Source organism: Phyllopteryx taeniolatus, chromosome 7 (assembly GCF_024500385.1).
Source record: "Phyllopteryx taeniolatus isolate TA_2022b chromosome 7, UOR_Ptae_1.2, whole genome shotgun sequence".
Classification (NCBI taxonomy): domain Eukaryota; kingdom Metazoa; phylum Chordata; class Actinopteri; order Syngnathiformes; family Syngnathidae; genus Phyllopteryx; species Phyllopteryx taeniolatus.
Window position 1 is genome coordinate 26116242 of NC_084508.1, and position 13221 is coordinate 26129462.

General features: G+C 40.2%; 1 protein-coding gene across 3 annotated transcripts; it reads left to right on the forward strand.

The window, feature by feature from the left end:
- Positions 1-1537: 1537 nt before the first annotated feature.
- On the forward strand, positions 1538-11216 carry mpl (MPL proto-oncogene, thrombopoietin receptor). 3 transcript variants are annotated; one of them, XM_061779800.1, is made up of 12 exons: positions 1538-1861; positions 1977-2097; positions 2339-2517; positions 2767-2870; positions 3835-3985; positions 5673-5787; positions 7855-8018; positions 8791-8933; positions 9606-9765; positions 9899-9980; positions 10144-10231; positions 10326-11216. In XM_061779800.1, the coding sequence occupies exons 1-12, from the start codon at positions 1753-1755 to the stop codon at positions 10803-10805; spliced, it is 1896 nt and encodes a 631-aa protein (XP_061635784.1). In that variant the 5' UTR covers positions 1538-1752; the 3' UTR covers positions 10806-11216. The 3 variants fall into 3 exon arrangements, with proteins under 3 accessions (XP_061635784.1, XP_061635785.1, XP_061635783.1); XM_061779801.1 differs by having other exon boundaries at positions 2767-2924; positions 9899-9936; positions 10326-10464; XM_061779799.1 differs by having other exon boundaries at positions 1540-1861; positions 2767-2924.
- The last annotated feature ends 2005 nt before the right edge of the window (positions 11217-13221 follow it).

Genomic DNA, 13221 nt, shown 5'->3' on the forward strand with positions numbered 1-13221 from the left:
ATCCCCACATGCGCATGAAGACTTGACAACTGTTGTGAGGAAAAACATTCCAACAATAGACTAACAAGAGGAAGAAAAGCTCAATCATCAGTAGTTGCAGTTCCAGAGGCATATTCATCCACTACAGGGACAATTCATTAGGTACAGGTGCGCAATCAAATTGGGCCCAATACAAGACCAGTAACAGAAAAAGGTGTTTTCAGTATTTTGACTTTCATGTTGACAGAAATTATTGGCTGCACGCTTGCGCAACACTGCATACACTTTTGTTTGATACATTCCAATGCAGATGCACACCCAGATCTCCTTATCACCATACAGTTGCATTACACTTAGTCGCACCGGTACAAGAAACGCACAAAATATCGACACTGGGAAATTCACTCCGGGCGCGCTCTCTACACTTTATGTTAATGCAGAGTTTAGTAAGAATCATGGAAGTTGGTGCTCATGATTTGCTTCCTGGGCCACATACTGTAAAATGAGGGGCCTTGAGTTTGATATCATTTTGGTGAATTGTTTCTATAAATACCTTAAATATGTTTGAAGATACAGTAAGTGCTACAAGCAATCTATGTTTCAGGACTCAGACTCAATTGTGGATACACTGTCTCTATTGTGTGGAGCCACGTGCCGGCACACGTAGCGATCAATGACAAATTAGATGGCCCAACCACAGGTACGCGAGCTACAAGCTAACAAACTCGCAAGACAAGCGAGGTATGTCTAATATGTCACCTCCTGGCTTAGTTTTGTATTGGTATTGTATTTTCACTTTACAACTTTTAAAATTGGCGGCACGCAATTGGCTGGCAACCAGTACCCCGCCTCCTGCCCGATGATAGCTGGGATAGGCTCCAGCACGCCCGCGACCCTGGTGAGGAGAAGCGGCTCAGAAAATGGATGGATGGATGGATGGAACTTTTAAAATCAAAACCACATCATTGCTCCGTTGGAGTGCAGTAAAGTAATAGACGCTTCATACGGGAGATATAAATGGTATTTTACTGAAACAGTATATTTAAAGAGCTGAAGTTGGGAAATACAAAATCCGACAAACCAGACAACAAGGACAGTCCAGTTGCCTTGATTCAAACTTTGCGGATTACAAAAACCTGGATGACGGAGAATGTACAGAAACAAAATCTGACAAAAATCCCCACCCTTGGGAAGTCGCATTTCATTTACATTAACAGAGCTAAATTGGTTTATAAAAAGGAGGCGCGGTAGACACTAATGTCCAGCAGCAGAGAGCTGAGACCCAAAGGGTTAATATAACTTTGACAGTGTCAGTGTCACTTACATTGTAAAAAAACATATATTGTTGTTTATATATGGGCTAATAATGAATGATAAAAAGCCATTAACAGTTATAAATTACTTAGGACCATCTCCTTTTTTAATGTTCAGAACCCTTCATAAGGGTACCATTAAAATTTCCAATAGATTATCTTGTGCTTGTTCACCCGAATGTGACTGCAACATCTTTTTTTCTGTTGAAGTATGAACTGCTGTAAACTTTCACAAGGCTTTACCACACACGCGCACATGCACGCACACACATACATACACACACACACCTACACGCACATTTCCTTCTTGTCACATTAAACCAGTCCCTTGGCCAACCCCCCTTCAACTACTCCCCAGTGAGTCGAAACACCCTTGACATGACAACAAACACAATGCACATACAAGCATGTGCTGGTTTTACTATATGGTGGCTAATTCTTCAAACTACCTAATTTTATCATGGTATTGAACAATACGAGGAAGATACTCTTTAGAATGTGGTTACAAGCACTTTGCCTGCTCTGGATATGTTGCAAGGATGTGACTGACACTCATCTTTTACAAGATGGTAGGACAGATCTTATATGCTTTTATTTCAACAAAATATAAATATTATTCTTTTTTTTTTTTTTAATATTGTTTAATTATCACCTCCTGGTTGACAGTTATAATTTTTGGGGCAGATATTTCCCTCCTAAAGGAAGAAGAGGAGCCAAAATGTTTCACAAGGACAGAAGAGGAATTCACCTGCTTCTTTGAGACCACAGACAATGAGACTTATGAGTTGTTATACAACATTGGCGAGTATGTTGCATAAAAATATCAATTTGTAGTCTATTACCTGCTGTCGAAGATCTGACTGTTAGGTATTGTGTGCACATGTATAAACTGATGTCTAGTAGAAATGGGCTTTTCCTTAATACCAGTAATAATAACCAAACAATGTACGTTGTTAATTACGATCACATTTTAATCTTGAGGCTTGCTTTTTTTGTGCTATCACACTTATAAAATGCAGCAATTGTGTATGTCATTACGTTCAAAGGCAGTCCAGGGAGAAAAGATGTGAATTGTTGACCCAGAGAACGAAAAAAGGAACGCTACTCCACATCTGCGCATTTCCTTATTTGGATGTCGTCACATATGTGGATATACACCTTCAAGTGGTGGAGCGCAACAGCAAGACCAGAATTTACAGTCGCATCATTAGTGTGGAAGACCACAGTAAGACATTTTCCTCAACCATTTCATACTTAATCAGTCCATTGAATGTTGTTCATTCTATCTAGGATTGTCCATATGTCGGTATCGCACAGGTTCCAGCCGGTTGCAGGGTTGGACAGGTTTGGTCAGAAATGTAAAAAAAAAAAAAAGCATACTGTAATTGCTTTGTCTAGTAGTGTACAGTGACATGACTCCAACTCTCGTGGACTCAGAAATTTTCTGTTTTCCCTGACACGACTTTGTCTTTAGTTCTCCTGGATGCCCCATTCAATGTGTCATTACACCATAATGGCAAAGCTGGACAGCTGCGGGTTTCATGCCTCACAAATGTGCCAAAATACTGGGAGGATAAGGTACGATATAAGATCCGATACACCTCCAAGGGGCTAGGAGAGAGGACAAAAGAGGTACTGACAAGTATTTAGAAAATTTGTCTTTAATTATACAAGTAGTTGGGTCTCTGAAGCAAGTGTAAAATTTTACACAACCAAGTAAATCTGTTCTTACAGTAACTGCTTATTTCCAAAAATGTGTCTTTGAGCGCACTGTTTAAAATTTTTGACAGATTGTGACATCACACTTAAGGTAATTTACACAATAAAGCTGCCACAAAAATGTATCTGTCCATGACTTGGTGGCAGTTTATGCAGAAACATTACCATGTCAAAGCCAAAAGGTAATTAGAGCAGTAGTGTTAGCACAGATTAGCATTTGCTAACAGTGTTATCAGCATTAGTTTGACAACCAGCATATACTCAAATATACAGCGAAGTTGTCAACGTGGGAGCGGGGATATTTGTGTTTGACAATGTGTCTGCTGCATGTGCCAAATGTACGAATCTGCGAACAAGTCTAATTCGCTTGGTGATGAAGTGCTGCCATCATTAATCAAAATACAGTAGATCTTTTGGATCACGTCCCCACACTCTGGGCTTGTCCTTACTACTCGCCTTGTTCCACACTCTTGCAGTGGCTCGTTTGCATGAGACAGAAATTCCCCTCCAAAACTTTAAATTGTAATTTCAACCGAAGTGTTACAAGAGTATGTTAAGTGTACTATAATCATTTGAGTTTGGTGACCAAATAATGTCAGAAATCCTTTTTTCAAACATCTTAGAACTGGTTTAAATTGCAAAAACAAAAGCACAATACAGTATTTCTTCAAAGATAAATGTTCTGTAATTAGTAGGCCAAACTAAAAAATAAAAAATAAATGTATGAAACATGTACAAAAAGCCATGTACACAAAGCATAACTGGCTTTTGTGTGTCCATATTCACTGCTCTAAATTGTTTGTTTATGTTTGCTTGCTTACAGTGGATTGATAAGTGGGATGACGCAGTGGTGTCTCTAGTGCCAGGGGAAGAGGTCCAAGTTCAGGTTGCAGTCAAGTGCGCTAATACTGTGAGTGCAGGGCACTGGAGCCACTGGTCGGACCCTGTGAGGGATGTGGCGCCACAAAGTGCAGGTGTGTAGATCGAGGAGGAACACAAGCATGTGTGTGTGTGTGTGTGTGTGTGTGTGTGTGTGTGTGTGTGTGTGTGTGTGTGTGTGTGTGTGTGTGTGTGTGTGTGTGTAGTCTGTATGAGTCCTACCAACGCAATTACTGTATTGACTGAAGACACCTGACGGAAAAATAGAAAAACAAAATTACCTTTTCATATAACCATTCACCTTAGTTACTGTACATTTGTCTTTTGGGGAGATCACATCTTATTTGAAATTCATAGGACTGAAGATAATTTGTATAAAATCACTGAATGAAGGAGAGGTTAGACAAAAAAAAAACATTTACAAGTAGCACATAATCAGACCTTGACAGGCACGTGCACAGATAGAACCCGAGTACCCTTTTTGCTGGAGCCCATAAATGTTCTTCATCCGGCAAAATTGAATAAAATAAATATCACCTCTCTTTCGTCTAATCCCCCGAAAAGTGTTTTGTTATCTGACAAGCATTTATTTGTGTTCTTGTGAGAATTGTGTCACTCGCCGTTCCCCTGCCACTCAGCTCTCATACAGTGCTGAGCTCTCATCAGACAGGCAGGTAATGACAGCGTTTCTGCAATCCCTGATATTATTTGATGCAAAATTCATCACAGTATTAACCATTACATTACGTGGCTACTCACCCGGCAATTTCCTAAATACAAACAACAAAAGGGGAGGAGGTGGGATTTAAAATGCTTGCCTTTTTCATTCAAAGGAACAAAGTGCATCCATGTAATCCCTACACATTTTGTACTAATGAAATTTGTGATTTGTAAAGCATCCAATTGTTTAACTAATGCTTCTTATGTTTAATGAAGAGCCACACACTCACACACACGCACACACACACACATAAAGACATATTGAGTCAGACAGAGCATTGAAACACATTTTCCTGATTCACAAAATCGACAAGTTCACTAGTTTTATTTCAGTTAATATCGTGATTATTTCTTTTGCCAAAAGCGGGGGGGGGGAAATTGACTGCAAACATTTTGCAGTAGGATGCCAAGTAGCTCTGACAATAAAGTGTTGAAAATATCAGAAAAAATATATATATTTTATGATTACCGCATCCTAGCCAAAACTCTGTTCTAGCAGAGAGGTCATAAAAATCTTCCAGGAGATAGCATCAAGGAGCGTGCTCCTGTAAAGTAGCTGAGCGATCCTCCCTCCCTTCACCTCCTTTGTAAATAGTTGTATTTTACAATATATTGGATGCCTTATTATTATTTCATTTATTCAGAGTAGAGTTTTGATCAATTTTGAGTTAGAATATTTTCGCAATTATTTTTTTCCGGTTATTCCTTTATTTATTCAGTTTGATCACTTGAGTTGTCCTATTTGATAAGACTTTTGATTGTGTAAGAAAAAATGATCAATATAAGTTAAAAATATCAATCTATGTTTTTGGGAAGTTTTGTAAATAATTTTGGCGATGGAGGCCTTTTCAATTTTCAATTAGATTTGATCTAAAAGAATACCTGGAAGCAGTTTTGATAACAAGTTAGTTGAAAATCTTTAAATTTAAATCAGTAGCTGCATAGAAATATAAAAATATAGCTGCATAGATACCGTTAGCGAAATCCCCAGGCAGATGAATTCCTCTACAATGTTTTCACTCATTAATGCAATCATTCATAATTGTCCTCTTTTCTCTCCAGACGACATTTCACTCATGTGCTATACCTCTAACCTGCAAACGATCACCTGTCAGTGGAATGGTAGCAGATACAGCCAACGTCATGTTTGCAAACTTTTCAATAAGATGCATCTCAGGTAGCAATTTAAATCATATAATTCAGTCAAAACATGCATAGCTGCCTTTATGCAATATTGTTTGAACCTTTAGACCAGTGATTGTCAACAGCTGTCACCCTGGGACCCACATTTTCCAATTTTTGCTAAGTTACGACCCGCTTACATACAGTTTAGAACAGTAAAAAAAAAAAAAAAAAAAAATGTTTTTAAAAATAGCCCTTGAAAACTTCCATCCATCCATCCATTTTCTGAGCCGCTTCTCCTCACTAGGGTCGCGGGCGTGCTGGAGCCTATCCCAGCTGTCATCGGGCAGGAGGCGGGGTACACCCTGAACTGGTTGCCAGCCAATCGCAGGGCACATAGGAACAAACAACCATTCGGACTCACAGTCATGCCTACGGGCAATTTAGTGTCTCCAATTCATGCATGTTTTTGGGATGTGGGAGGAAACCGGAGTGCCCGAAGAAAACCCACGCAGGCACGGGGAGAACATGCAAACTCCACACAGGCGGGGCCGGGGATTGAACCCGGGTCCTCAGAACTGTGAGGCTGACACTCTAACCAGTCGGCCACCGTGCCCCCTTGAAAACTTGTTTATCATATTTTTAACAAAACTACAGAAATTCACTCTTATTTCAGTTAAAACATTTTTTTAGAGCACCTTATTTAGAAGCTGATGACATTACAACTGCATGTATAAAAATAGTGTTTCCCAGCTATTAGCTCGGGGAACCATGCCCTGCCGTGAATAGCAAAAATCTGCGCGTAACTGATGCCCACACAAAAAAGATTTGTAATTGCCGATCAATGGCACAAGATGGCGGCAAAGCACTCTTACACAAGGCTATGGCATTATTAGGTGGCACAGTGAAAGACTGGTTAGCACATGTGCCTCACAGTTCTGAGGACCCGGGTTCAAATCCAACATCCCATGTGTGGAGTTTGCAAGTTCTCCCCGTGCCTGCGTGGGTTTTCTCCGGGTAGTCCGGTTTCCTTCCACATCCCAAAAACATGCGTGGTAGGTTAACTGACAACTCAAAATTCCCCGTAGGTGTTAATGTGAGTATGAATGGTTGTTTCTTTATATGTGCCCTGCAATTGGCTGGCGACCAGTTCAGGGTGTACCCCGCCTCTCGCCCTGAGTCAGCTGGGATAGGCTCCAGCACGCCCATGACTCTAGTGAGGAAAAGCAGTGTGGAAAAGGAATAAATTAATGATTATGGCCTCATTAATCCTCCCCTCATTTCAACATTGTTCCTTGTCACCAAGATGCCGCAAGTTGACAACAAAGCAATATATTACGCATGGCTTTGGCCTGATCACAAAAAGAATGAATAGGTGAGGTTTTTCGATGAATAGTGGTGGATAGGTTGACCTGCAAAAATTAGCAAATGGGCTAATTTGCCCAAATGCCACATGCCACACTTTGAATATACAGCAGTTTACTGTATTTTAATATTAAATACGGACACAAAACTTCACATCTTGGCACTGAGCGCCCTTGTTTATTCATTTTCGTTTATTCGTTTCTGACTGAATATGTTCCATGTGGCTACTTAGTACAGAGGGGTACCAAATACGTTACACCCGGAGTAATACATTTTTTTAATGCATGCCTGTCAAAATACTCTACATGTACTGTTATTTTACAAATAAAGTGCAAGTCCCACCTGAGATGCACATTAAATATTTTACTGTTGAACAGGTTCTCAGTTTACTATCGAGTTCCACTCCTCTGTTCCAAATAACGTCAGGAAGTATTTGAATGAAAAACACTTCTAGGTCATAAATATTAAACAATCCAAGGAAAAACTGTAAATATGGCAGTAACTGAGCATGCTGTGTTGTGCCACCTGACCACATATTTGTACCCTGCTGCGCAAACTAGTTCATTGCATGCCATCCATAACCTCAAAATGTGTATGTTGGTTTTCTTATGAACTAAGGACCCCTGTAATTCTTTACTACTGTTCTGTAACGCACCCAAAAGTGGGTACCAGTTGAGAATTGCTGCTTTCAACTAAAGCGAACACTGATGTTCACTGTGCTTTGTTTGTATTTGACATGAAAATAATTATTTTACAGTGAATCTTTGGGCTGGACTGATTGGACAGAATGTCTGCCGGACAAGACTGACCAGTGCAGTTTTCAGGGAGATGAGTCCCAAAATGTCAGAGTCAAACTAATTAGTGCTGCAGTTCCACTCAGCAGAACATTTTACACCCAAGAGTTCACACTGAAAAACATCAGTGAGTAAATTTATGTTTTATTTTATTTAATGGTATTTTATTAGCCAGTAGGATTAGGTTTAGTTTAATCCTTTAATTCACAGCCCAGCTCATACTGCACCCAACCCCGATGGCCCTTCTCAAAGGTGGTGAGCCCATGGGAAGTGGGACCCACATTACCCTTTCGGGCTGTGTCTGGCCGGGCCCCATGGGTGCAGGCCTGGCCACCAGGCGCTCGCCTTCGAGTGCCACCTCCAGATCTGTCTCCAAAGGGGGACCCGGTGACCCACGTCTGGGCAAGGGAAAACATCCTCCAATATTTTTTAAATCATAGGGTCTTTTGTGCCGTGCTTTGTCATGGGTGACCCCCAGATCCCCGAGGATCATTGGGACACACAAACCCCTCAACCACGATAAAGTGACCACTCAAGGAGGGTGGCTTAGGTTCAAATAACAGAAAAAAAATTGTTCTCTTTTGGCTGCTGTTTTGTAACATTTAGATTGCAATGTAAATAAAATGTTTAGTTTAATGGATCACATGCTGTCCAGTAAATACACACTTTTCATAATACAATTTCACATTATTACCATACTCATCATCATCATCATCATCATCATGTGTATATTGCTATCAATTCACATGAATGAAAATGGCTTTGGAGTTACTCAAATGTTCTGTCACATTTAACAGACAGTAAAGTTGTTAATAATCATGTTCATAATTACACCAACTTGTCTTTAAGTGTATATGTCCTCATGGCTTTTTGGATTTGTGTGTGCCTTTTGATTTTAGTTAAAACATATCCACCAGCTCCACTGAGAGTATCAGTGGAGAAAGAAAAACTGTGCTTGAAGTGGAACGCTCCTCTAATGACTCTGTCATCCCACCTGCAATATGAAGTTGGCTGCCAAATCGGAGAGAGCAAAGCATGGCTGGTAAGATGTGATACTCAGGAAGTTTTTGAAACAGCATACATTGTAGTTACGATTTCCCTCAGAGGGCCGGTATGACTGTGAAACCAAATAAATGTTTGAGTGCCTCATATTATTACATTTACACAAAAAAATTGATGGATAGTCAAGGAAAATAGTTTGTTCGATTATTGTTCTGGTACCCAGTAGGAGCAGCAATAAGAGCAACGATCATCAAAGTTCTTGCATAGTCACAATAAATAGTCAAAGGGCTCTAAAAGAATGCAAATTGTAAAAGTAATGTACCGTATTAAAAGACGAAAGTATGCAAATTAAAAAGTAAAGTGTGCACAAAATATTGTGCAGTATTATTGTAATGCGTTACGACACATTAATGCATGTCTATCCATCCCTCATTTCAGTTGATGTGGTGACGCAATTTAAAAGAAATACAAATAATAGAGGGAAAGACTAGTATGTCTTAACTCAAAGCAGTCTTTCCAGTTTGACCGTTTTTTTTTTTTAAAAACCATCCATCCATCTACTGTATTTTCTATTGCCTATCTTGTTCAGACTTGCATTGGGTGCGCTGCGTTAGAAAAAAAATGTCAGTGGTTTACATTAAAACAACGAATGCAGTAAATTGCATTGTTTTATTCATTTCAATAAAATCCACATCAATGAATGTGTCCTTAGTTGATTTCCCCCAAGGGCCCAGCAACTGATACATGTCTGGAGGTTCCCCCAAGTATCCAGTACAGAGTGAAGGTTCGATCTAAACCTAATGGATCCATTTACACTGGTCACTGGAGTGAATGGTCAGACGTTCTCACTGGGAAAACTCCTGCGGACATTGGTAAGCTCCCTTTGCTGCAGCATCGCCTGTAGCTATTTGTGACTTGGTCAGCATTGATTGCCTGAAATTCAAATTACTCCAATTTTGTTCTTACTTTAGACATCAATATCATACCATGATGTGATTTTTACAGACACTTTGCTTATGACTTGCATTCCTGCCATGCTGCTGGTAATTGTTGTTATCCTCATCTCTTTGGGTTTTACTTACTTCCGGTAAGACTTACATTTTCCCATCCATATAATATTGTATAGCCTTTAATAAAGCAGTGTCATACACCGTCAAATACAAGGTGATATTCACTCCTTAAGTAAATGCAACAATGAACTGTACCGGATAGTACATTAATGTGTGTATTTAACATGATGTCATTGATAGCAAGGTCAAGCAATGTTTCTGGCCGCCAGTGCCGAACCTTGACAAAGTTCTTCAAGGCTTTTTGACTGAGATCAACTTGCAGAAATGGGTACCTTGAGATTTTATGCGTGTACTTTGTTTGCATATTCTGCTTTGCGGCACTCCATGCAAATATGCAATATTCTGAAATACTCAAACTACAGGACCCTCCAGTCACTGCAAAGCCAAACTGCGAGGAAACCACCTCTTCTTTTGTGGAAGTCATGCCTCAGGGTGAGGTCTCAGGATTGGGTAAGGCATGCCAGGAATCTACGCAGCTTCTGTCGTCAGAGCAAGGCCACCACACCGGAGACCAGGAAAAGGGAAACCCTAGAAGAGAACTTAAATTGTTTCCAGACTATGTGACTCTGAGCGGAGATATTGTCATTAATTGTTCAACAGGAAATATGTATGTCTGTGAGCAGCTTGGGGAGATAAGAGGCCCAGGGATGGAGGGGGAGCTTCTTCCAAAAACATGTCACTGCTTCTGCACTGACGACTCTGTGTGTGTCACTGATTGCTTGGGCACCGACTTCCTCAACCATTCCTACTTGCCTCTTTCCGAACATGCATTCAGAGTCCGTGACAAGAACACTGGCCTAAGGGGGCCTGGAAACCTCTATACTAACGTACCCTGCAGCTAAATGTAACGCCATAAGCATATTGTCACTGTTGTAGATCCAATATACAGTTCATGCAGTATCTGAGCTCACTGATAATACACTGCCTCAAATAAGAATTCACCTCACTTCACTTTTTGCACATTGCATGTTGCAGCCATATTCTATCATTGATTAAATTGTATTCCGCTCAATTCTACACACAATGTACGAAATGTAAACCAAAAAAAAAAAAGTGCATTACTTACTCAATATGTTGTTGAATGCACCTTGGCAGCAATTGCAGCTTCAAAAGTCCTGGCCGTTCCAAACTTATGCATTGACTTTACAGCTTTACAACTTCAATTCTGTTTGACAAATGATAGGGGACCACAGTTTTAGTTTTGTTTGTTTTTTTATTTAAAGGAACATTTTTAATTCAATACATTTATGAATATGGTTGTAACTTAAAATGTGCAAAAGTGAAAAGGGAGAATACTTACAGTATATGCAAGGCACAGTTGATTAGCAGATCATTTTATCCATTTATCCATCAGTAACTCTTGATGTGTTTGCGAAAGGCTTGAACTATTATAGATGGCCAAATGATTTACAGTATTTGAAGCAAGGAAGTAGTACTAGTTTTTAATATTATATAATGTGTGCTCTTTTAATACACTGCTCAAAAAACAAAGACACCCATCCATCCATTTTCTGTACCGCTTATCCTCACTAGGGACGTGAGCGTGCTGGAGCCTATCCCAGCTATCTTTGGGCAGGAGGCGGGGTACACCCTGAACTGGTCGCCAGCCAATCACAGGGCACATATAAACAACCATTCACATTCACACCTACGGGCCATTTAGAGTCTTCAATCAACCGACCGTGCATGTTTTTGGGATGTGGGAGGAAACCAGAGTGCCTGGAGAAAACCCACGCAGGCACGGGGAGAACATGCAAACTCCACACAGGCGCAGCCGGGGATTGAAGCACGGTCCTCAGAACTGTGAGGCAGATGTGCTAACCAGTCGTGCACCGTGCTGTGGTCATGCTGGAGGATGTTGCCAGCAATAGAATGTTCTCAATGACGTCTCTGGACTCTTTGATGTTTGCTGCATGTGCTTTGTGTGAACCTGCTCTCATCCGTGAAGAGTGCAGTGCATTATTGGCAAATCTGCCAGTCCTGGTGTACCTGGATTGCGTGGTGTTGGACAGTGAGCACAGGCCCCACTTATGGACGTCGGGCCCTCATACTTGTACCACGTACCCTCACAGAGTCTGCTTCTGGCATGTTGAGTAGAAACATTCATATTAGTGGCTGGCTGCAGGTCATTTTATAGGGCATTGCTCCTCCTGTTCCTCCTTTCACAACGGAGCATATGGCAGCCCTGCTGATGGTTTGTGGTCCCTCTGTGGCCCCCTCCATATCTCAACAGCAGGTGAAATCGATTCCCAGGCACTGTTGCTCCCTAAATGTACAAGTTGATATCCCAGAAGTATGACTGAAAGGGAGTAACATTGGATGTTCTCTTTATTTGTAATGAGCAGTCTATATAGTGTAGTATGATATATTTTCTCTAAACGCAGGTTTGAACATTTCACTTTTTGACACGTTACTCTATTAGCGTGACGTGCAGTGTGCGGTTTACATCCATGGCTGCGACGTTCTGTTGCCACTAGAGGGAGCAAGCAGCTTGGTTGCAAAACACAGCCGTCTATATACGGCTCAGGCAAAAAAAAAAAAAAAAAAAAACTGGTTTTGGTATACAGTATTAGATTTTTTCTAAGTAAACGCTCTAATAGTTGGTGGTTTGAGCAGTTTATTAAGGGCAAAATACATTTTTAAATGCATTTTTAGTTTTTTGTATTCAAATGCCGTGGGTTATTTTTTGTTTTTTTTTAAACAGCATCTTGTTTTATTTACCACTGATGCTGTTTAATCATTTACATTGTGTAGTGTAGTACTTTATTGTTTAAATGTTTAAGTTCACACTAAAAATGGATTGACAGAATTAAATATGCAGCTCATGTATTTGTCATATTAATTGCTTCACTGTAACTTGTGAATTACAATGTAGTCAGAAATGTTGTGGTTTATCTATCAATACTTTCTCCATAGTGCGTGGAGTAAAAGGTTTCTTGGCTGTTCCATTATTGATGCCACATTTTAGGTTTGAGATTACAACTTCTTGGGTGGAAAAAAAAACCAAAATGCAGGTTTTATTTTATTGCCGCTAGGTGGCGGTAGTATACTTATCCATCCATCCATTTTCTGAGCCGCCTCTCCTCACAAGGGTCGCGGGAATTTACCATATTGTCACCCTAATATTAGTCTAAAGTTGATCAATCAAAGCAATCTTAACCCATTTAATACCAAAACATGTCCTTCAAAACATATGATAACATATCGACTGCTCTACTACAGTAACAGTCCTTTTATAGTGAAGAAAACACCACTCAG

Bases quoted from the DNA above. Each gene is read 5' to 3' on its own strand.
- mpl (XM_061779799.1), top strand. From the start codon at position 1,753: ATGGTATTGAACAATACGAGGAAGATACTCTTTAGAATGTGGTTACAA. The intron at 1,862-1,976 runs GTAGGACAGATC...TTTTTGGGGCAG, and splicing joins CACTCATCTTTTACAAGATG to ATATTTCCCTCCTAAAGGAA. The intron at 2,925-3,834 runs GTACTGACAAGT...GCTTGCTTACAG, and splicing joins TAGGAGAGAGGACAAAAGAG to TGGATTGATAAGTGGGATGA.